The sequence below is a fragment of the Balaenoptera acutorostrata genome, chromosome 12, assembly GCF_949987535.1.
Source record: "Balaenoptera acutorostrata chromosome 12, mBalAcu1.1, whole genome shotgun sequence".
Taxonomy (NCBI): Eukaryota; Metazoa; Chordata; class Mammalia; order Artiodactyla; family Balaenopteridae; genus Balaenoptera; species Balaenoptera acutorostrata.
In genome coordinates this window covers 27,234,265-27,259,787 of record NC_080075.1, presented here as the reverse complement: position 1 = coordinate 27,259,787, position 25,523 = coordinate 27,234,265, and the positions used below count along the sequence as shown (strand labels likewise).

The 25,523-nt window shown below is 44.9% G+C and overlaps 1 protein-coding gene across 1 annotated transcript; it reads left to right on the top strand.

The window, feature by feature from the left end:
• Positions 1-8,017: 8,017 nt before the first annotated feature.
• LOC130709383 (heterogeneous nuclear ribonucleoprotein A3-like) lies at positions 8,018-9,432 on the top strand. The gene has a single exon (XM_057558227.1). The coding sequence runs from the start codon at positions 8,033-8,035 to the stop codon at positions 9,047-9,049; it is 1,017 nt and encodes a 338-aa protein (XP_057414210.1). The 5' UTR covers positions 8,018-8,032; the 3' UTR covers positions 9,050-9,432.
• The last annotated feature ends 16,091 nt before the right edge of the window (positions 9,433-25,523 follow it).

Sequence of the window (25,523 nt, the reverse complement as noted above, 5' to 3'; positions counted from 1 at the left end):
ACATTAGAGTTTAAATTCATTTGGGAATAAATGACATCTTTAAATATTCAATTTTCCCATTCAGAAATATCCCATCCCTCCTTTTAGTCTACTGTCCTTTTCTATGCCTACACAAAGGATTAGTACTGCCATCACATGAGTCCTATAAAATTCTTGTTTAGGTTACTCCTCAGTATTCATGGGGTTGTACTGCTCATTCAAATAGAATTTGGTAGATAGCTACCACTTCTCCTGATTAAACACAACAGCTTCTTCAGTTTATCCTTATGGACCATGGTCTTCTCTTGCATCCTGTAATCACCTCTAGATGGACTCCTAGTTGCCCATGTCTAGTTTATAAAAATCAAAATACTCTAGACAGAGTCTGATAGTCCCAGAGTCGAATGAGATCTCCTTCATTCTGGACGCAATAACAACTTTTATATTACTTAGAATTGTGTTACCATCCTTGACCACTCCATCATTCTGATGATTTGACATGGAATCCATATTACTAGTACCCTGCTTCCAACCAAGGAATTGACTTCATAGGGAAGGAAATGAGACAAAAGGCTGACGCCTAAAGGGAGTCACTGTTCTCCTCACAAGCCTGATCACCCACAGCTATGGTAAACTCAAAAACAAAAGAGCGAGTGAACAATTTACTGATAACTGTCATGGCACAAGCTGGGAGGCATCACTTTCTGAGGCTGGAATGCTAGCTTGCCGAGTACGGCATGTGCTCAGAACCACATATGGCACTTGCCTATCCCACAGGCAGAATGCATGTATTTAGGAACAAAGGCAGAAGCCTTTAAAATCTTTTGCTTTCTATCTCTGTGACTCTGCTTTGTTTGATGGAAGATCTTAGAAATAAGGGAGGGGCACTTCTACCGGGAGACAGGAGCCATCTAGTCATTTTACATTCTTTATGTCACTGAAACAATGCAGGGAATAGGATGCCATAGTGTTGACTAAAACTACAATTGACCTTAACTATCAGGGAGAAATAAGGTTACCTTAAAAGAAGAAAGTCAGTAGGAGTATGGCTTACACCTAGGGGACCACGTTACCAAGCCTGGTCATAGAAATTAACCAAAAAATGACCTTAAACCTATGCAGGGCTAGCAAAGCCTTAGACTACTTAGGAATACTTGTACCAACCTATCAGGCAAAACCCCAGCCAATGAGAACCTGGCTGAATTCAAGGAGAATGAAGAAATGTATAGAGGCTGGAAGAATTTAAATAACAGGAAAAATAGGCTGTAGCCTCTACTTCTCTTTGGACGTTGCTGTAGTCATTATTGTTAGAATATTGACTTAGTAGTTTTCTTCCTCCACCAGTGTATATAAAGCTTGGTGGTGATGGTTAAATTTACCATTTAGTTCAAAGTTTGCAGAAAATGGACAACAACAATTGGGCAGAATGACAATGGACCCAGAGCAAGAATGGCTACCATGTGGAGATGGAGAATTCAGAGGCAAGATAAGTGGCTTTTTGAAATTCTCAACAACTTTATGTTTGGATGCAGAAGTCTTAAAGTTACTTTGGACTGCCTATCTCTGGGGGAAGAAGTGACTATTCAGCAAATAATGGTTGTTCCTGGGAGAGACAGAAAGGACTGCAGAAGGGTAAAGAAGAAAGTCCAACCATAAAATTTATTTCTTCAAAAAACTTGCAGATGGAACTAAATATAAACATATAGCATATTACTCTTAATTTGTTAATTCAGAGCAGTGGACACATAGTCATAAATTCAACATGCTCTTCTGTATACTTTTAAAATATTTTTAAAATTTTACTTCTGAATCCACAGAGTTAAAAATATTTTATTATTAAACCAAATAATATTTCTCTTTTAAAGGAGTCCTTTCTACCAAGTACCTGTATGTAAAGGTAAGACCATGAACTGTGGGCTCTATATAGACTGATCCATTTGATGTCAGAAGAGGTAAAAAATACACTTCCACAGTTGGATTTCCTCTCCTGTGCTCTGCCACCAACATGAAAACAGCATAGCCCAGAGTAGCCTGGGTTTCAGTACAAGGCATGTGGAACAGACCCAAACGGTTTTTGCATCCTGATGCCAAACTCCAACTGACTCATAAGACCATGAGTGAGGCAAGCAAATGTCTGTTGTTATAAAGCACTGAGATTTTCGAGGTTCTTATACAGTATCACGGTGGCAATAGGTAACTGACACATTAAAGGCATTCTGTGTGATATTGATTAGACTATACATTTGGGGGGCATAATTTTATTTCACAATAAAAATGTATAAGAGATATAACCATCTCGGGCTGCCCTGATAGCGCAGTGGTTAAGAATCCGCCTGCCAATGCAGGGGACACGGGTGCCAGCCCTGGTCCGGGAAGATCCCACATGCCGCGGAGCAACTAAGCCCATGTGCCACAACTACTGAGCCTGCGCTCTAGAGCCCGCCAGCCACAACTACTGAGCGCATGCACCACAACTACCGAAGCCCACGTGCCTAGAGCCCGTGCTCCACCACAAGAGAAGCCACCGCAATGAGAAGCCTGTGCACCGCAATGAAGAGTAGCCCCTGCTCGCCGCAAGTAGAGAAAGGCTGCACGCAGTGATGAAGACCCAACACAGCCAAAAATAAAATAAATAAAAGTAAAAAAAAGAAAAAGAAAAGAAATATAACCATTTCAACATATAAATGTATTTATTCAAATTAAATTCAGTGCAATTTAAATGTGGAACTAAGCAATTTTCTTTATACGTTTAGGCATATTCCATTTATACCTACAGACAGATAAACTTTTTGCACAAGTAGGAAAACTTAAAATATATTTTGAATAGATTTGTACAAACTGTTGAATACTTTAAAATTAGTAATTGAAAGTTCCTACCCTCATTTGGAGGTAGAATGGGAACTTAACTTTCGAGTTACTGGTCTGAAAAAGAAAATAACTTGCTATAATTTTGAATGTTATATAGTATAAGCACTATAAAAATATCACTGTCATGATAGCATAGGAACACTCTAAATGTAGACCTTATGGTAGAAATTGCTAGCTGTTCACCAAAACTCATTTCTTCTTCATCCTGGAAAGCACAGCTAAACTATTCCTAGTCAGTGGAAAGTGATGTGGGCCACACCTAGGCCTAGCCCATAAAAGCCTCCCAACATGTGCTCCTCCATGCTTTTCGTCCCTTCCAGTTGACTATGATGATGAATCCAAGGTTCCATGTTTTAAAGAAAGCAGAGTCACAGTCAACCTGGGTCCCTGCTCAACGTTTCTTGAGCAAGAAATAGACTGGTATTGTGTTTGCTATCTGTTCACTGTATCATGCAAAACAATAGTAAAAGAAACAATGCCAAATAATTATCTACCTCCCTAAAATTGAACCTCTATAGTTTTTATGTTTTCATGAACTACTTGCATTCTTATGACAAGTATCATGAGTTGAAAATACGTCAGCCACAAGTAGCATGAGTTTCACATAGGTTGTTAACTTCACTAGAAATTGAAGTAAAAACATAATAAATTATATTCTCTTCATAGCTATGTAAATAAAAGATGTTTTAATCATGTACAACCTAATGCTTTAAATTAAAATTAGGTTTTCTAACTAGAAAGACCCAATCAAGAAATTTCTTAGTTAATGACCCACAAAAGTTGGTAATGTGACCTAAAATTCTCTTACCATCTGTGCCATGAAGAACAGTAATCTGTTGGACTGAAGATGATGAAGCAAACTTGACAGGAACTTTGCCCGACTTCTGTGTACTGAGCTCTGGAATATCATGTCCACGATCTTCAGCATTAACAAAAATCTCAGATGAAAACATGGTTTTTCCTGGACTCTCTGTTGTTATCTGAGTGACTGCATCAGATGATAATTTTCCAGAGATGGGAGAAAACGGGGTCTTAATCTCCTTTGGTGATCTGAACAAAAAAGAGAAAGCACACAGCAGGTCATATCCTTGGCTTCTCAAATACTGTAATTTCTTTCCAAATGTGGCTTCAATATTTTTTGGAGACACATCCAACTCAAATGGTTAAGTTATTTCTGCAGTACCCTTTGCTTTTTTACATACTTATTACAGGGTGATCATGCATGAGTTAACTTTTACTTATTTTAAAATCTACTTTTATTTTGGATTTAGAATGCTATTATATAAGGAAAGGGTACTTTTCAGTTGAAGTGGAAAGATATCCATTACAAAATAATTACTGGAAGTCCACTATAAATTAGGGGACTATGCTAAACGCATAGAGTGTACAAAAATAAAAAAGAAACAGAGCCTTTCCTCAAAAAGTTTATATGTCAGTGGGGGAACCAGAGGTTTTGAAGGTTGTAATTATGTATATAGATTATAAAGAATCCATATTAAAACATAATGGAGTAAATAAATGAGTGTATAAATAAATAAATAATAGGAGAGAGGGAGAAGACAAATCTTGTCAACAGAAGAATTCCATATGTAGGTAACCTCCCCCCCGCCACCCCCCACCCCCGGCATCCATCTCCTCCCCAAGGAGGTGGAGGTGAAGCTTAATCTTCCCCTTAAGTCCAGTCCTGGGCTGGCCTTAATGATTGAATTCCAAAGAGAGTATAAAATGGGAGAAAAAGTAACTTTACAGTGGAGAAACCAAGCAAACACCATGTTATGCAAGTGATGATGTTTCACATCACCAGTGATGTCACGGAGACACTCCATACTCTCTGTTATGATGTGATGAGACGGTTACTTCGCTTCTGTGGTATTCTTTGTCAAAACCCATAACTCCAGTCGAATCATGAGAAAAACATCAGCCAAACCCAGACTGAGAACAATTCTACAAAATATCAGACAAATATTCCTCAAGACTGTCAAAATCATGAAAAACAAGGAAGGAATGAGGAACTGTCATAGACCAGAGAAGACTAAGGAGACATGACAACTAACTAAGTGGAATGTGATATACTGGATTGGGTCCTAGAACAGAAAAAGGTCATTAACAGGAAAACTGGTGAAATCCAAAAAAAGTCTTAAGTTTAGTTAATAGTAATGTATAAATGTTGGCTTTTTAATTTTGAAAAATATACTATGGTAGTATAAGATGTTAGCAATAGGAAAAACTGGGAGAGAGGTAAAGGGAACTCTGTTTGTATCTTTTCTGCAGATTTGAAATTATTTGAAAATAAAAAAGGTCATTTTAAAAAAATGGAGTAATACTGTATTGTATTATATCACAGAAGAAGAAGACCTTTTAAAAGGTCTTTTAAATCTCTACCCTCTATATACTATTCACTAATTAAAAGGACAATTATGAGAAAAGAAAATAGGCTCATCTCCCTTATGTATACAGAAGCAAAAATCATACACAAAATGTTAGACAATCAAATGTAGAGTGTGTGAGTGAGTGAATGTGTGTGTGTGTGTGTGAATTCCTACCAAGTTGTTTTACTCCAGAAATGCAAGGGGAGTTAACATTCAGATATCAATAAATGTCATGCACCACATCAGTAAAATAAAGGAGAAAATGTATATGATCATATCAGTATAGTCAGATAAAGCATTTGATAAAATTCAATAATTATGTATGATTAAAAACTCATAGCAAAGGGAAACTACAAAAAACTTTAGAGCCACCATCCTATTTATAGTGAAATGTGGAGAATGTCCACTGTAAGATTAGGAACAAAATAAGAATGCCAACTCTTACCTTTTCTATTCAACCTGTTAGTAAAAGTATTAAATGGCATTAGCAGTAAGGCAGGAAAAAGAAATCAGAAATATAAGGCTAAGAAAGGAAGAAATAATACTGTCACTTTCCATATTTGATATAATTAAGGATACAGAAAATCCAAAACCATCTACAGATAACTTATTAGAATATCAGTTAGTTTTTAGAAGAGTTGCCAGATAAGAGACCAAACATTAAAAAATTCCACTAACATTTTTCTGTGTCTGAAAAGTTATAAAATTAAAAACTAAAAAATATGCCATCTACATTATCATCAAAACATCATATACCTAATAATAAGTGTAATAAAAAATGTAAGAACCCTGAACAGAAAACTATTAATATATCATAGAGAGAAATTAAAGGTGATCTAAATAGGATTTCTACTTTGAGGCAGGATGTATAGGCATACCTCACTTTATTGCACTTCACTTTATTGTACCTTGCAGATAATGCTTTTTTTTTTTTTTTTTTTTTTTTTTTTTTTACAAATTGAAGGTTTGTGGCAACCCTGTGTCAAGCAGCTCTACTGGTGGTGCCATTTTTCCAACAGCATTTGCTCACTTCGTGTCTCTAGGTCACGTTTTGGTAAGTCTCACAATATTTCAAACTTTTTCACTCTTATACTTGTTACATGATCTGTGATCAGTGATCTTTGATGTTACTATTGCAAAAAGATTACAGCCTGCTGAAGGCTCAGATGATGGGTAGCATTCTTAAAGTCTACTTTCAAATTAAGATATGTACATTTTTTAGACATAATGCTATTGCACACTTAATAGACTACAGTATAGCATAAACATAACTTTTACATGCACTGGGAAACCAAACAACTCGTGTGACTTGCTTTCTTAGGATATTCTCCTTATTGTGGTGTCTGGGACCAAAGCCATATCTCCATAATAATATGCCTGCACTAGGTAGGCACAGGCCATCACTCCTGCTGCAACAAGCAAACAAACTTGAATAAAAGATCATCGAGCTAAGGAAGCAATCAAGAAACAATATCAACTAATATGCTAGAGAGGGACATTTAGAGATTTGGAGCAGGGGTTTGGTGTAGGGAGACATACTCCACTGGAAAAGAGAAATCACCATACCTTTTGATAAACTCATTTGCTGGCATGATGGAGTGAAATCTAGCAGAGTGTCAAGCCGATTTCCCCCACAGGACATTTCCTTAGTGTCAGGGTGGTATAGGATGATGGGGGACTGAGCCAAGAAAGCAGAGTGAAATTTCCTGCACAGTCATGGCACTAACAAACCAAATCCCGCTAGATAAAGGGGCCTGTGACAATCATTAGGTCTCCTCTTCAAGACATTTGCCAGTTTTTGAACCTATATAAAGCAGGAAGCTAAATACCTAATGCCTGAGGGAGAGAACTTTCCAAAGTGAGGAATTAGAGACCTACCAGACTCACAGTAAAAACCCGGAAGTGCCATCCCCAAGAAGGGGGCTGAGTCAGAAAAAGAGAAATCATCTGCAATGTTTCAGTGTTTATGAGACAAATTTTCATCGAATAACTGACTGTATTTATTGAAGAATCAAAGACCTGTCAGGCTCACAGCAAAAATCCAGGGAGGCCACAAATTAGGAAAAATCATAGGTAGGATGAGACAATTAAAGCTCCAACCCAGTTCTGACCTAGTAAAATTCCTGAAATGACTGAAATGACCAGCCACTCTGATTAACAGAGAAAGGGGTAAATCTTCTCTGGTGCAAAGTAATAGCATCTTCAGTCTCTATGAAGTTTTTATTCACCATGTCCAGCACACAATCAAAAATTATGAAATTCCTGAAGCAGGAAAAAGTGACTAAAAATTAAGACAAAAAAAAACCAAGAAAAATTGATTTAGAGGGAATTCAGATTCTGGAGTTAGCACAGAACTTTAAAATGACTATATTGAGAGTAAAAGATGGGGATTAATAGATTAAAATATGGAGAATCTCAACAGAAAATTGGAATCAATTTAAAAAAATCAAATACAGATAAATGAAAAATAAGAAAACTGATCCCCAGCAGACCTTAGGGAATACTAGAAGAAATTTTTTTAGGCTGAAGTAAAATGGCCCAACATAGAACAGAGCTGGGCTCTCGGTCCCATATTGAACTCGAGTTGGAAGAGGCGAGTCCGGTCTCAAAACGGAGGTAAAACCGCCGCCCGGTCGCCCCCAGCCCGACTCCGGCCGCCGCCGCCACCGCCGCCGCCTCCGGGGGAGGAGGGCCATGATCCAGGGGAACCAGAACAGTTGAGAAAACTGTTTATTGGTGGTCTGAGCTTTGAAACTACAGACGATAGCTTAAGAGAACATGTTGAGAAATGGGGCACACTTACAGATTGTGTGGTGATGAGAGACCCCCAAACAAACCGTTCCAGGGGCTTTGGTTTTGTGACTTACTCTTGGGTTGAAGAGGTGGATGCAGCAATGTGTGCTCGACCACACAAGGTTGATGGGCGTGTAGTGGAACCAAAGAGAGCTGTTTCTAGAGAGGATTCTGTAAAGCCTGGTGCCCATCTCACAGTGAAGAAAATTTTTGTTGGTGGTATTAAAGAAGATACAGAAGAATGTAATTTGAGAGACTACTTTGAAAAGTATGGCAAGATTGAAACCATAGAAGTTATGGAAGACAGGCAGAGTGGAAAAAAGAGAGGATTTGCTTTTGTAACTTTTGATGATCATGATACCGTTGATAAAATTGTTGTTCAGAAATACCACACTATTAATGGGCATCATTGTGAAGTGAAAAAGGCCCTTTCTAAACAAGAAATGCAATCTGCTGGATCACAGAGAGGTCGTGGAGGTGGATCTGGCAACTTTATGGGTCGTGGAGGAAACTTTGGAGGTGGTGGAGGTAACTTTGGCCGTGGTGGAAACTTTGGTGGAAGAGGAGGCTATGGTGGTGGAGGTGGTGGCAGCAGAGGTAGTTATGGAGGAGGTGATGGTGGATATAACGGATTTGGAGGCGACGGTGGTAACTATGGTGGTGGTCCTGGTTACAGTAGTAGAGGAGGCTATGGTGGTGGTGGACCAGGATATGGAAACCAAGATGGTGGATATGGTGGCGGTGGTGGAGGATATGATGGTTACAATGAAGGAGGAAATTTTGGAGGTAACTATGGTGGTGGTGGGAGCTATAATGATTTTGGAAATTATAGTGGCCAACAGCAATCAAATTATGGACCCATGAAGGGAGGCAGTTTTGGTGGAAGAAGCTCGGGAAGTCCCTATGGTGGTGGTTATGGATCTGGTGGTGGAAGTGGTGGCTATGGTAGCAGAAGGTTCTCAAAACTCAGAAGAAAAGGGCTACAGTTCTTAGCAGGAGAGAGAGCGAGGAGTTGTCAGGAAAGCTGCAGGTTACTTTGAGACAGTCGTCCCAAATGCATTAGAGGAACTGTAAAAATCTGCCACAGAAGGAACGATGATCCATAGTCAGAAAAGTTACTGCAGCTTAAACAGGAAACCTTTCTTGTTCAGGACTGTCCTAGCCACAGTTTGCAAAAAGTGCAGCTATTGATTAATGCAATGTAGTGTCAATTAGATGTACATTCCTGAGGTCTTTTATCTGTTGTAGCTTTGTCTTTTTCTTTTCATTACATCAGGTATATTGCCCTGTAAATTGTGGTAGTGGTACCAGGAATAAAAAATTAAGGAATTTTTAACTTTTCAATATTTGTGTAGTTCAGTTTTTCTACATTTTAGTACAGAAACTTTAACAAAATGCAGTTTTGAAGGTGTTTCCTTGTGAGTTAACAAGATCATTGTTAATTAATATTTTGTATGAATTTTGCTAAAGTTAACTGTAAAGAAACACCTGCTGACTTGCAGTTTAAGGGAATCTATTCTCCCCATTTCCAAACCATGAAATGAATGGGCTCTGACATGTGGAGAGAATAGATATTTGTATGTTTGCAATGTGTGTTTTAGATAATAGAATTGGGTATTTAAATTAGCATATTTGTGAATTTAATAGCATTAAAGATTTACTTCAAATGGAAAATCTCAAAATTCAAAAAAAAAAAAAGAAAGGAAAGAGCTGGGAGCTCGATTGGCACTGCCTGCGGGGGAGGAGCGCCGCCGCCGCGAGCTGGGAGCTCGATTGGCGCTGTCTGCGGGGGAGGAGCGCCGCCGCCGTCGCCGCCGCGAGCTGGGAGCTCGATTGGCGCTGCCTGCGGGGGAGGAGCGCCGCCGCCGCCGCCGCCGCGAGCTGGGAGCTCGATTGGCGCTGCCTGCGGGGGAGGAGCGCCGCCGCCGTCGCCGCCGCGAGCTGGGAGCTCGATTGGCGCTGCCTGCGGGGGAGGAGCGCCGCCGCCGCCCCGCCGCGAGCTGGGAGCTCGATTGGCGCTGCCTGCGGGGGAGGAGCGCCGCCGCTGCCGACGCCGCGAGCTGGGAGCTCGATTGGCGCTGCCTGCGGGGGAGGAGCGCCGCCGCCGCCACCGCCCCCGCCGTCGCAGTCGTTGTGAGTGAGGAAGCGCGTCGGTCGTTCCTGCTGAGGGCCCTCGCCGACGCCTGGGTTTACCCGCCGCCCCGCCAGCTCCGCTCGTTTCCCGTCCCCCGCGGCCCGGCGCGGGGCAGGACTGCCGGGGCCATGGAGGACGAGGTGGTTCTCCTTGCCAAGAAGATGGACAAGATGGTGCCGAAGAAGAACGCGGTGAGCGCGGCGGGCTGCGCGGGCCGGAGGGAGGCCGGGCGGCGGGCGGGGGCCAGTCGGCCTGAGGGGGCTCCTGGCCCGCGGTGAGCGCGGCGGGTGCCGCGAGACGACGGCGAGGCCCGCGCTCTGGGGAGGGGTTCCTGGGGAGGGGGGAGCTTCGTGTCCCGCGGCCGCGTCCCGGGCAGGGGTTCTGGGGGGCGTCCTGTCCCGCAGCTGCGTCCCGGGCAGGGGTTCTGGGGGGCGTCCTGTCCCGCAGCTGCGTCCCGGGCAGGGGTTCTGGGGGGCGTCCTGTCCCGCGGCCGCGTCCCGGGGAGGGGGTCCGGTCCCGCGGCCACCGGCGCTGGGACCCGCTCTGGGCGCCCGAGGCCCCTCGTGATTAGCGCAGCCCGGTAAACTCCATCGAGGCGTCCTCCTCATTATTTTAAACGTGACGGTGGTAAAGCCTCGCTGGTTTAGCTGAAGAGTGCAGAGAGCCCTCCCTGTTGGAAAGAATTCGTTGTCTTTCCCGGGCTCATTGGCCAGCAGCGAGAAGACAACATCAAACAGAGGTTTGTGATCAGTTTTAGACATGAAAGTGTTCAAGCAAAACGTGAATTTCCTGGATCTTAGTTTTGAGGAAGGCTGAACATTCCCTTGATTGTCTCAACTCCCCTGCATGTTTGCTTAGCAATTAAAAAAGGTGAACTATGCCAGTGTACTTGGCAAGTTGCTAAACTTTTTTGAAAAAGTGGATCTTGTTAGGCCGCGGAGTGCGGGGAGCTGTGTTTAAGGCACTGCCGCCGACGAGGCTGTGCTGCCGGCTGGATTTGGACACATGTCGTTGCTGGTCCTCTCAGTGGTTTCCGGTTGCTACCGGTGGCGTTTTCTGTTACTGACAACGTGTGCACGTGAACGTGTTCTCTTGTGGTTTGTATGAGGTGCTCCAGTTTCTGCATTTCTGTCCACCTGTGTGGGCCACTCTCAGTCCCTTGCTTCCGAGCCGTCTATATTTTCAGCTAAACTTCTGAAATTCTAAGTCAAACGAATGTGAAGGAGAGAAGGGCTGCTCTGATTTGCACAGCACTTCAGAGTTACAAAGCGTTTGTGCAGAATTCTTTGGGGACTCACGACAGCTGTGTTGCATTCATTTTACAGAATAAGAAACTGAGTCAGACCAAGCAGTTCACCTCCTTAAATGAAGTGTGCGTTGTGGCTTAAGCCAGGACCCGAGTTTTCTGCTGGGCAGCATGCAGAAGTAGTGTTACACACCGAATTCTTAAGACTTCAGACTTGGCGTGCGCCTCTTTTCCTTTAACAGGTGCATTGCCCGGCGTGTAATTTCATACCCTGTTCATCTGGATTTGCAATTTTGGCTTTTTAAAGGATTTCCTGTTTGTTTTCTGTTGCAGACGTTGCCTGTGCCATTTATTTTTTCTGTTGATACAGGCCTTTCATTCCTCACTGCAAGTGATGAGCTCTGTATACTTGATTGGCTGAACGTTTCTGTTATTCTGTTTAAACTGGCAAGTTTTTTTTCTTTGCCTAGAGAACCCTAGACTCCCCTAGTAGAAGCTGGCTCCTAGGGAAAAAGGCCGTTTCTTGGGTAATTTTTTTCTCGAACTCAGGCTATAAAATGTGTACCTTTTAATCATCTAGTGCACTAGGTGTTTTTGTTTGTTTCCTTTCCTTGAAATAGACGTTTCCTAGAAATGAGGAATTCCTTAGTGAGCAAGTATGGAGAAGACCAGTTTGTATTTATCTGCAGTTCTCAAGTTATAAACACATAATGCGTCAGCAGGAGAATGAGGATAAGCTCCACAGATAATCCTCAAGTCTCATTTTTCTTTTCAAATCTTATATTTCTAATAGTACAGAACTTTACCAGTATAAAAACTTGCCCCCCCCCCCAAAAAAAAAGAACAGAACTGCAGGAAAGAACAAAGAGCACTTAAAGTGTGTGTGTGTGTTTAATATATACATGTACATATACCCAGGTACATACACCTTTATATTTATATGTTAGTTTGTAAATAAATGACAATAATAATGTCTTGTGGAGATGTAGAACAGAAGTATACAACAAAAGCACAAACAGCAGGAGGGGGCAAATGGAGTTAAACTGTTAAACCTCCATGGGATGGTTCCATGGAGGAGGCAGAGAGGGGGATGGGATCCTCGAAGAGCTGCTGAAGACCTTGCATTTTTTGCAGATCTCTTTAGAATGCTACTTGCATATTGTGCTCTCACTGAATGCACCTGGCTGAGCTATGGCACATTAGCACGGTAAACATTTGTCAGATTTGCCCTAGTCAGAAAATTTCTATACCTGCCATCCTGCTTGGCACTTAAAAAAAAAATTTTTTTTTTTTTTTTTAAAGCTGTCTATGATATAGGGATGATGGGTGAAGAAGGTAGGCTGCAGGGTAATATGTAGTATGTATGATCCCATTTTGATACAGTAAACAGAAAGTATTAAATGCATGCCTGTTTGTATGAGCAGTGAGTTTGCATGGTGATCTCAAGAGGGAGGGAATGGGACGGGTAGAGAAAGAGATTGACCACAGACTATTGTTTTACTTGTTACAAGAGGCATGTGTTGCCTTCATTTCTGATTAAACTTTTTGTTTACAGATTATTGTAGGTTTACATGCAGTTGTAAGAAATAATAGTGAGATAGCTCCTGTGTGTCCTTTACCCAGTTTTCCCCAATGGTAACATCTTACAGAACCATAGTATACTGTCACAACCTGGGTATTGCCATTGACACAGTCAAGATATAGAACATTTCCATCCCACAGGATCTCTCCTGATGCCATTTTATAGCCACTGCTGCTCCCCCACTCCCCACCAAATCATAATGATCTGATAGTGCAGTGGATAAAGTTGCAATAAAGTTTTTATGCAGATGATGAAGGGAAAATACCCCCTGGGGAAGATGGCCCATCTCCCACTCCCCCGGCCCTATCTGTCCCTGGCAACCTGTCATTTCAAGAATGTTATGTGGGACTTCCCTGGTGGCGCAGCGGTTAAGAATCTGCCTGCCATTGCAGGGGACATGGGTTCGATCCCTTGTCCGGGAAGATCCCACATGCCGCGGAGCAACTAAGCCCATGCGCCACAACGACTGAGCCTGCGCTCTAGAGCCCGGGAGCCACAACTACTGAGCCCACGTGCCACAAGTACTGAAGCCCGCGTGCCTAGAGCCCGTGCTCTGCAACAAGAGAAGCCACCGCAGCGAGAAGCCCGCGCACTGCAACAAAGAGTAGCCCCCGCTCGCCGCAACTAGAGAAAGCCCACACGCAGCAACGAGGACCCAACGCAGCCAAAAATAAAATAAATTAACTAATTAATTAAAAAAAAAGAATGTTATGTGAATAAAATCATATAGTGTGTACCTTGTTTTTTTTCTTAAGTAAAAAAAATTTTTTTTGTTGGCTGCGCTGCCGGTTATGCGATCTTAGTTCCCCGACCAAGGATTGAACCCAGCCCAGGTAGTGAAAGTGCTGAGTGCTAAACACTGGACCGCCAGGGAATTCCCAGTATGTAACCTTTTGGATTGGCCTTTTTCACTCAATGTAATTCCCTGGAGAGTCATCCAAATTGCATGAATCAATAGTGCTCCTGTTTTTAAAAAAAAAAAATATTTATTTATTTATTTATTTATTTGGCTGTGCGGGTCTTTAGTTGCAGCATGTGGGATCTAGTTCCCTGACCAGGGATGGAACCTGGGCCCCCTGCATTGAGAGTGCAGAGTCTTAACTGCTGGAACACCAGAGAGGTCCCAGTGCCGCTTTCTTTTTAATTGCTGAGTAGTATTCCATGGTTTGGCTATACTTAAGTTTGCTTAATCACTTGCCCATTGAAGAACATCTGAGTTTTTTCCCATTTCTTGACTATTACTGATAGAGATGCTGTGGACATTTGTGTACCTTTTTTTGTGCGAACATGCGTTCTCTGGGATAAATGCCGTATGGTATGTGTTGCTTTTTTTTTTTTTTTTTTGGCTACGCTGTGCCACATGTGGGATCTTGGTTCCCCAATCAGGGATCGAGCCCGTGCCCCCTGCATTGGGAGCTTGGAGTCTTAACCACTTGACTGCCAGGGAAATTCCTGTATTGCTCCCCCCGCCCCACTTGATTGATTGATTGATTGATTGATTGGTTGATTGGCTGTATTGGGTCTTAGTTGCGGCACGCGGGACCTTCGTTAAGGCATGTGGGATCTTTTTTGTCGTTGTGGCGCACGGGCTCTTCGTTGCAGCATGAGAGTGTCTCTCTAGTTATGGCGTGCGGGTTTTCTCTCTCTAGTTGTGGCACGTGGGCTCTGTAGTTGTGGCGTGCAGGCTCCAGAGCGCGTGGGCTCTGTAGTTTGCTGCACGTGGGCTACCTCATTGAGGTGTGCGAGCTCAGTAGTTTGGCGCGAGGGCTTAGTTGCCCCGCGGCATGTGGGATCTTAGTTCCCCGACTGGGAATCGAACCCGCGTCCCCTGCATTGCAGGACGGATTCTTTACCACTGAACCACCAGGGAAGTCCCTGTATTGCTTTTTTAAATTAAAAAATAAAAAAAAGGAAAAGCAATTAGAGGTAAAACAACTAATTATATGATTGCCTTTCAAAGTACATATTCAAACCCTACATTCTTGGTGTACATAAGTTATTTATGTTGATTTCTGGTGTTTAGCTCTAGCAACAAGGCAATAATAATAACGCTGTAGTTTTCCTTGTTTCTTTCAACTGATGATCTGTGTATTTATTACAAATACTAATTAACACTCACAAGCTACCAGGAGGCAAGTAATGGTTAGCGCTGGTGTGGTTAACTCCTTTATAGATAGGGAGGTTGAGGCATGGGTATTGTGGAATTTGCCATGTTGAGGCATGGGTATTCAAAAAAAAAAAAAAAAAAGAACAGAGCTGGGAGCTCGATTGGCACTGCCTGCGGGGGAGGAGCGCGCCGCCGCCGCGAGCTGGGAGCTCGATTGGCGCTGCCTGCGGGGGAGGAGCGCCGCCGCCGCCGCCGCCGCCGCCCCCGCCGTCGCAGTCGTCGTGAGTGAGGAAGCGCCTCGGTCACTCCTGCTGAGGGCCCTCGCCGACGGCTGGGTTTACCCGCCGCCCCGCCAGCTCCGCTCGTTTCCCGTCCCCCGCGGCCCGGCGCGGGGCAGGCCTGCCGGGGCCGTGGAGGACGAGGTGGTCCGCACTGCCAAGAAGACAGACAGGATGGTGCCGAAGAAAAACGTGGTGAGCGCGGCGGGCGGCGCGGGCCGGAGGGAGGCCGGGCGGCGGGCGGGGGCCAGTCGGCCTGAGGGGGCTCCCGTCCCGCGGTGAGCGCGGCGGGTGCCGCGTGACGGCGGCGAGGCCCGCGCTCGCTCTGGGGAGGGGTTCCTGGGGAGGGGGGAGCTTCGTGTCCCGCGGCCGCGTCGCGGGCAGGGGTTCTGGAGGGCGTCCTGTCCCGCAGCTGCGTCCCGGGCAGGGGTTCTGGGGGGGCGTCCTGTCCCGCAGCTGCGTCCCGGGCAGGGGTTCTGGGGGGCGTCCTGTCCCGCGGCCGCGTCCCGGGGAGGGGGTCCGGTCCCGCGGCCACCGGCGCTGGGACCCGCTCTGGGCGCCCGAGGCCCCTCGTGATTAGCGCAGCCCGGTAAACTCCATCGAGGCGTCCTCCTCATTATTTTAAACGTGACGGTGGTAAAGCCTCGCTGGTTTAGCTGAAGAGTGCAGAGAGCCCTCCCTGTTGGAAAGAATTCGTTGTCTTTCCCGGGCTCATTGGCCAGCAGCGAGAAGACAACATCAAACAGAGGTTTGTGATCAGTTTTAGACATGAAAGTGTTCAAGCAAAACGTGAATTTCCTGGATCTTAGTTTTGAGGAAGGCTGAACATTCCCTTGATTGTCTCAACTCCCCTGCATGTTTGCTTAGCAATTAAAAAAGGTGAACTACGCCAGTGTACTTGGCAAGTTGCTAAACTTTTTTGAAAAAGTGGATCTTGTTAGGCCGCGGAGTGCGGGGAGCTGTGTTTAAGGCACTGCCGCCGACGAGGCTGTGCTGCCGGCTGGATTTGGACACATGTCGTTGCTGGTCCTCTCAGTGGTTTCCGGTTGCTACCGGTGGCGTTTTCTGTTACTGACAACGTGTGCACGTGAACGTGTTCTCTTGTGGTTTGTATGAGGTGCTCCAGTTTCTGCATTTCTGTCCACCTGTGTGGGCCACTCTCAGTCCCTTGCTTCCGAGCCGTCTATATTTTCAGCTAAACTTCTGAAATTCTAAGTCAAACGAATGTGAAGGAGAGAAGGGCTGCTCTGATTTGCACAGCACTTCAGAGTTACAAAGCGTTTGTGCAGAATTCTTTGGGGACTCACGACAGCTGTGTTGCATTCATTTTACAGAATAAGAAACTGAGTCAGACCAAGCAGTTCACCTCCTTAAATGAAGTGTGCGTTGTGGCTTAAGCCAGGACCCGAGTTTTCTGCTGGGCAGCATGCAGAAGTAGTGTTACACACCGAATTCTTAAGACTTCAGACTTGGCGTGCGCCTCTTTTCCTTTAACAGGTGCATTGCCCGGCGTGTAATTTCATACCCTGTTCATCTGGATTTGCAATTTTGGCTTTTTAAAGGATTTCCTGTTTGTTTTCTGTTGCAGACGTTGCCTGTGCCATTTATTTTTTCTGTTGATACAGGCCTTTCATTCCTCACTGCAAGTGATGAGCTCTGTATACTTGATTGGCTGAACGTTTCTGTTATTCTGTTTAAACTGGCAAGTTTTTTTTCTTTGCCTAGAGAACCCTAGACTCCCCTAGTAGAAGCTGGCTCCTAGGGAAAAAGGCCGTTTCTTGGGTAATTTTTTTCTCGAACTCAGGCTATAAAATGTGTACCTTTTAATCATCTAGTGCACTAGGTGTTTTTGTTTGTTTCCTTTCCTTGAAATAGACGTTTCCTAGAAATGAGGAATTCCTTAGTGAGCAAGTATGGAGAAGACCAGTTTGTATTTATCTGCAGTTCTCAAGTTATAAACACATAATGCGTCAGCAGGAGAATGAGGATAAGCTCCACAGATAATCCTCAAGTCTCATTTTTCTTTTCAAATCTTATATTTCTAATAGTACAGAACTTTACCAGTATAAAAACTTGCCCCCCCCCCAAAAAAAAAGAACAGAACTGCAGGAAAGAACAAAGAGCACTTAAAGTGTGTGTGTGTGTTTAATATATACATGTACATATACCCAGGTACATACACCTTTATATTTATATGTTAGTTTGTAAATAAATGACAATAATAATGTCTTGTGGAGATGTAGAACAGAAGTATACAACAAAAGCACAAACAGCAGGAGGGGGCAAATGGAGTTAAACTGTTAAACCTCCATGGGATGGTTCCATGGAGGAGGCAGAGAGGGGGATGGGATCCTCGAAGAGCTGCTGAAGACCTTGCATTTTTTGCAGATCTCTTTAGAATGCTACTTGCATATTGTGCTCTCACTGAATGCACCTGGCTGAGCTATGGCACATTAGCACGGTAAACATTTGTCAGATTTGCCCTAGTCAGAAAATTTCTATACCTGCCATCCTGCTTGGCACTTAAAAAAAAAATTTTTTTTTTTTTTTTTAAAGCTGTCTATGATATAGGGATGATGGGTGAAGAAGGTAGGCTGCAGGGTAATATGTAGTATGTATGATCCCATTTTGATACAGTAAACAGAAAGTATTAAATGCATGCCTGTTTGTATGAGCAGTGAGTTTGCATGGTGATCTCAAGAGGGAGGGAATGGGACGGGTAGAGAAAGAGATTGACCACAGACTATTGTTTTACTTGTTACAAGAGGCATGTGTTGCCTTCATTTCTGATTAAACTTTTTGTTTACAGATTATTGTAGGTTTACATGCAGTTGTAAGAAATAATAGTGAGATAGCTCCTGTGTGTCCTTTACCCAGTTTTCCCCAATGGTAACATCTTACAGAACCATAGTATACTGTCACAACCTGGGTATTGCCATTGACACAGTCAAGATATAGAACATTTCCATCCCACAGGATCTCTCCTGATGCCATTTTATAGCCACTGCTGCTCCCCCACTCCCCACCAAATCATAATGATCTGATAGTGCAGTGGATAAAGTTGCAATAAAGTTTTTATGCAGATGATGAAGGGAAAATACCCCCTGGGGAAGATGGCCCATCTCCCACTCCCCCGGCCCTATCTGTCCCTGGCAACCTGTCATTTCAAGAATGTTATGTGGGACTTCCCTGGTGGCGCAGCGGTTAAGAATCTGCCTGCCATTGCAGGGGACATGGGTTCGATCCCTTGTCCGGGAAGATCCCACATGCCGCGGAGCAACTAAGCCCATGCGCCACAACGACTGAGCCTGCGCTCTAGAGCCCGGGAGCCACAACTACTGAGCCCACGTGCCACAAGTACTGAAGCCCGCGTGCCTAGAGCCCGTGCTCTGCAACAAGAGAAGCCACCGCAGCGAGAAGCCCGCGCACTGCAACAAAGAGTAGCCCCCGCTCGCCGCAACTAGAGAAAGCCCACACGCAGCAACGAGGACCCAACGCAGCCAAAAATAAAATAAATTAACTAATTAATTAAAAAAAAAGAATGTTATGTGAATAAAATCATATAGTGTGTACCTTGTTTTTTTTCTTAAGTAAAAAAAATTTTTTTTGTTGGCTGCGCTGCCGGTTATGCGATCTTAGTTCCCCGACCAAGGATTGAACCCAGCCCAGGTAGTGAAAGTGCTGAGTGCTAAACACTGGACCGCCAGGGAATTCCCAGTATGTAACCTTTTGGATTGGCCTTTTTCACTCAATGTAATTCCCTGGAGAGTCATCCAAATTGCATGAATCAATAGTGCTCCTGTTTTTAAAAAAAAAAAATATTTATTTATTTATTTATTTATTTGGCTGTGCAGGTCTTTAGTTGCAGCATGTGGGATCTAGTTCCCTGACCAGGGATGGAACCTGGGCCCCCTGCATTGAGAGTGCAGAGTCTTAACTGCTGGAACACCAGAGAGGTCCCAGTGCCGCTTTCTTTTTAATTGCTGAGTAGTATTCCATGGTTTGGCTATACTTAAGTTTGCTTAATCACTTGCCCATTGAAGAACATCTGAGTTTTTTCCCATTTCTTGACTATTACTGATAGAGATGCTGTGGACATTTGTGTACCTTTTTTTGTGCGAACATGCGTTCTCTGGGATAAATGCCGTATGGTATGTGTTGCTTTTTTTTTTTTTTTTTTGGCTACGCTGTGCCACATGTGGGATCTTGGTTCCCCAATCAGGGATCGAGCCCGTGCCCCCTGCATTGGGAGCTTGGAGTCTTAACCACTTGACTGCCAGGGAAATTCCTGTATTGCTCCCCCCGCCCCACTTGATTGATTGATTGATTGATTGATTGGTTGATTGGCTGTATTGGGTCTTAGTTGCGGCACGCGGGACCTTCGTTAAGGCATGTGGGATCTTTTTTGTCGTTGTGGCGCACGGGCTCTTCGTTGCAGCATGAGAGTGTCTCTCTAGTTATGGCGTGCGGGTTTTCTCTCTCTAGTTGTGGCACGTGGGCTCTGTAGTTGTGGCGTGCAGGCTCCAGAGCGCGTGGGCTCTGTAGTTTGCTGCACGTGGGCTACCTCATTGAGGTGTGCGAGCTCAGTAGTTTGGCGCGAGGGCTTAGTTGCCCCGCGGCATGTGGGATCTTAGTTCCCCGACTGGGAATCAAACCCGCGTCCCCTGCATTGCAGGACGGATTCTTTACCACTGAACCACCAGGGAAGTCCCTGTATTGCTTTTTTAAATTAAAAAATAAAAAAAAGGAAAAGCAATTAGAGGTAAAACAACTAATTATATGATTGCCTTTCAAAGTACATATTCAAACCCTACATTCTTGGTGTACATAAGTTATTTATGTTGATTTCTGGTGTTTAGCTCTAGCAACAAGGCAATAATAATAACGCTGTAGTTTTCCTTGTTTCTTTCAACTGATGATCTGTGTATTTATTACAAATACTAATTAACACTCACAAGCTACCAGGAGGCAAGTAATGGTTAGCGCTGGTGTGGTTAACTCCTTTATAGATAGGGAGGTTGAGGCATGGGTATTGTGGAATTTGCCATGTTGAGGCATGGGTATTCAAAAAAAAAAAAAAAAAGAACAGAGCTGGGAGCTCGATTGGCACTGCCTGCGGGGGAGGAGCGCGCCGCCGCCGCGAGCTGGGAGCTCGATTGGCGCTGCCTGCGGGGGAGGAGCGCCGCCGCCGCCGCCGCCGCCGCCGCCCCCGCCGTCGCAGTCGTCGTGAGTGAGGAAGCGCCTCGGTCACTCCTGCTGAGGGCCCTCGCCGACGGCTGGGTTTACCCTCCGCCCCGCCAGCTCCGCTCGTTTCCCGTCCCCCGCGGCCCGGCGCGGGGCAGGCCTGCCGGGGCCGTGGAGGACGAGGTGGTCCGCACTGCCAAGAAGACAGACAGGATGGTGCCGAAGAAAAACGTGGTGAGCGCGGCGGGCGGCGCGGGCCGGAGGGAGGCCGGGCGGCGGGCGGGGGCCAGTCGGCCTGAGGGGGCTCCCGTCCCGCGGTGAGCGCGGCGGGTGCCGCGTGACGGCGGCGAGGCCCGCGCTCGCTCTGGGGAGGGGTTCCTGGGGAGGGGGGAGCTTCGTGTCCCGCGGCCGCGTCGCGGGCAGGGGTTCTGGAGGGCGTCCTGTCCCGCAGCTGCGTCCCGGGCAGGGGTTCTGGGGGGGCGTCCTGTCCCGCAGCTGCGTCCCGGGCAGGGGTTCTGGGGGGCGTCCTGTCCCGCGGCCGCGTCCCGGGGAGGGGGTCCGGTCCCGCGGCCACCGGCGCTGGGACCCGCTCTGGGCGCCCGAGGCCCCTCGTGATTAGCGCAGCCCGGTAAACTCCATCGAGGCGTCCTCCTCATTATTTTAAACGTGACGGTGGTAAAGCCTCGCTGGTTTAGCTGAAGAGTGCAGAGAGCCCTCCCTGTTGGAAAGAATTCGTTGTCTTTCCCGGGCTCATTGGCCAGCAGCGAGAAGACAACATCAAACAGAGGTTTGTGATCAGTTTTAGACATGAAAGTGTTCAAGCAAAACGTGAATTTCCTGGATCTTAGTTTTGAGGAAGGCTGAACATTCCCTTGATTGTCTCAACTCCCCTGCATGTTTGCTTAGCAATTAAAAAAGGTGAACTACGCCAGTGTACTTGGCAAGTTGCTAAACTTTTTTGAAAAAGTGGATCTTGTTAGGCCGCGGAGTGCGGGGAGCTGTGTTTAAGGCACTGCCGCCGACGAGGCTGTGCTGCCGGCTGGATTTGGACACATGTCGTTGCTGGTCCTCTCAGTGGTTTCCGGTTGCTACCGGTGGCGTTTTCTGTTACTGACAACGTGTGCACGTGAACGTGTTCTCTTGTGGTTTGTATGAGGTGCTCCAGTTTCTGCATTTCTGTCCACCTGTGTGGGCCACTCTCAGTCCCTTGCTTCCGAGCCGTCTATATTTTCAGCTAAACTTCTGAAATTCTAAGTCAAACGAATGTGAAGGAGAGAAGGGCTGCTCTGATTTGCACAGCACTTCGGAGTTACAAAGCGTTTGTGCAGAATTCTTTGGGGACTCACGACAGCTGTGTTGCATTCATTTTACAGAATAAGAAACTGAGTCAGACCAAGCAGTTCACCTCCTTAAATGAAGTGTGCGTTGTGGCTTAAGCCAGGACCCGAGTTTTCTGCTGGGCAGCATGCAGAAGTAGTGTTACACACCGAATTCTTAAGACTTCAGACTTGGCGTGCGCCTCTTTTCCTTTAGCAGGTGCATTGCCCGGCGTGTAATTTCATACCCTGTTCATCTGGATTTGCAATTTTGGCTTTTTAAAGGATTTCCTGTTTGTTTTCTGTTGCAGACGTTGCCTGTGCCATTTATTTTTTCTGTTGATACAGGCCTTTCATTCCTCACTGCAAGTGATGAGCTCTGTATACTTGATTGGCTGAACGTTTCTGTTATTCTGTTTAAACTGGCAAGTTTTTTTTCTTTGCCTAGAGAACCCTAGACTCCCCTAGTAGAAGCTGGCTCCTAGGGAAAAAGGCCGTTTCTTGGGTAATTTTTTTCTCGAACTCAGGCTATAAAATGTGTACCTTTTAATCATCTAGTGCACTAGGTGTTTTTGTTTGTTTCCTTTCCTTGAAATAGACGTTTCCTAGAAATGAGGAATTCCTTAGTGAGCAAGTATGGAGAAGACCAGTTTGTATTTATCTGCAGTTCTCAAGTTATAAACACATAATGCGTCAGCAGGAGAATGAGGATAAGCTCCACAGATAATCCTCAAGTCTCATTTTTCTTTTCAAATCTTATATTTCTAATAGTACAGAACTTTACCAGTATAAAAACTTGCCCCCCCCCCCAAAAAAAAGAACAGAACTGCAGGAAAGAACAAAGAGCACTTAAAGTGTGTGTGTGTGTTTAATATATACATGTACATATACCCAGGTACATACACCTTTATATTTATATGTTAGTTTGTAAATAAATGACAATAATAATGTCTTGTGGAGATGTAGAACAGAAGTATACAACAAAAGCACAAACAGCAGGAGGGGGCAAATGGAGTTAAACTGTTAAACCTCCATGGGATGGTTCCATGGAGGAGGCAGAGAGGGGGATGGGATCCTCGAAGAGCTGCTGAAGACCTTGCATTTTTTGCAGATCTCTTTAGAATGCTACTTGCATATTGTGCTCTCACTGAATGCACCTGGCTGAGCTATGGCACATTAGCACGGTAAACATTTGTCAGATTTGCCCTAGTCAGAAAATTTCTATACCTGCCATCCTGCTTGGCACTTAAAAAAAAATTTTTTTTTTTTTTTAAAGCTGTCTATGATATAGGGATGATGGGTGAAGAAGGTAGGCTGCAGGGTAATATGTAGTATGTATGATCCCATTTTGATACAGTAAACAGAAAGTATTAAATGCATGCCTGTTTGTATGAGCAGTGAGTTTGCATGGTGATCTCAAGAGGGAGGGAATGGGACGGGTAGAGAAAGAGATTGACCACAGACTATTGTTTTACTTGTTACAAGAGGCATGTGTTGCCTTCATTTCTGATTAAACTTTTTGTTTACAGATTATTGTAGGTTTACATGCAGTTGTAAGAAATAATAGTGAGATAGCTCCTGTGTGTCCTTTACCCAGTTTTCCCCAATGGTAACATCTTACAGAACCATAGTATACTGTCACAACCTGGGTATTGCCATTGACACAGTCAAGATATAGAACATTTCCATCCCACAGGATCTCTCCTGATGCCATTTTATAGCCACTGCTGCTCCCCCACTCCCCACCAAATCATAATGATCTGATAGTGCAGTGGATAAAGTTGCAATAAAGTTTTTATGCAGATGATGAAGGGAAAATACCCCCTGGGGAAGATGGCCCATCTCCCACTCCCCCGGCCCTATCTGTCCCTGGCAACCTGTCATTTCAAGAATGTTATGTGGGACTTCCCTGGTGGCGCAGCGGTTAAGAATCTGCCTGCCATTGCAGGGGACATGGGTTCGATCCCTTGTCCGGGAAGATCCCACATGCCGCGGAGCAACTAAGCCCATGCGCCACAACGACTGAGCCTGCGCTCTAGAGCCCGGGAGCCACAACTACTGAGCCCACGTGCCACAAGTACTGAAGCCCGCGTGCCTAGAGCCCGTGCTCTGCAACAAGAGAAGCCACCGCAGCGAGAAGCCCGCGCACTGCAACAAAGAGTAGCCCCCGCTCGCCGCAACTAGAGAAAGCCCACACGCAGCAACGAGGACCCAACGCAGCCAAAAATAAAATAAATTAACTAATTAATTAAAAAAAAAGAATGTTATGTGAATAAAATCATATAGTGTGTACCTTGTTTTTTTTCTTAAGTAAAAAAAATTTTTTTTGTTGGCTGCGCTGCCGGTTATGCGATCTTAGTTCCCCGACCAAGGATTGAACCCAGCCCAGGTAGTGAAAGTGCTGAGTGCTAAACACTGGACCGCCAGGGAATTCCCAGTATGTAACCTTTTGGATTGGCCTTTTTCACTCAATGTAATTCCCTGGAGAGTCATCCAAATTGCATGAATCAATAGTGCTCCTGTTTTTAAAAAAAAAAAATATTTATTTATTTATTTATTTATTTGGCTGTGCGGGTCTTTAGTTGCAGCATGTGGGATCTAGTTCCCTGACCAGGGATGGAACCTGGGCCCCCTGCACTGAGAGTGCAGAGTCTTAACTGCTGGAACACCAGAGAGGTCCCAGTGCCGCTTTCTTTTTAATTGCTGAGTAGTATTCCATGGTTTGGCTATACTTAAGTTTGCTTAATCACTTGCCCATTGAAGAACATCTGAGTTTTTTCCCATTTCTTGACTATTACTGATAGAGATGCTGTGGACATTTGTGTACCTTTTTTTGTGCGAACATGCGTTCTCTGGGATAAATGCCGTATGGTATGTGTTGCTTTTTTTTTTTTTTTTTTGGCTACGCTGTGCCACATGTGGGATCTTGGTTCCCCAATCAGGGATCGAGCCCGTGCCCCCTGCATTGGGAGCTTGGAGTCTTAACCACTTGACTGCCAGGGAAATTCCTGTATTGCTCCCCCCGCCCCACTTGATTGATTGATTGATTGATTGATTGGTTGATTGGCTGTATTGGGTCTTAGTTGCGGCACGCGGGACCTTCGTTAAGGCATGTGGGATCTTTTTTGTCGTTGTGGCGCACGGGCTCTTCGTTGCAGCATGAGAGTGTCTCTCTAGTTATGGCGTGCGGGTTTTCTCTCTCTAGTTGTGGCACGTGGGCTCTGTAGTTGTGGCGTGCAGGCTCCAGAGCGCGTGGGCTCTGTAGTTTGCTGCACGTGGGCTACCTCATTGAGGTGTGCGAGCTCAGTAGTTTGGCGCGAGGGCTTAGTTGCCCCGCGGCATGTGGGATCTTAGTTCCCCGACTGGGAATCGAACCCGCGTCCCCTGCATTGCAGGACGGATTCTTTACCACTGAACCACCAGGGAAGTCCCTGTATTGCTTTTTTAAATTAAAAAATAAAAAAAAGGAAAAGCAATTAGAGGTAAAACAACTAATTATATGATTGCCTTTCAAAGTACATATTCAAACCCTACATTCTTGGTGTACATAAGTTATTTATGTTGATTTCTGGTGTTTAGCTCTAGCAACAAGGCAATAATAATAACGCTGTAGTTTTCCTTGTTTCTTTCAACTGATGATCTGTGTATTTATTACAAATACTAATTA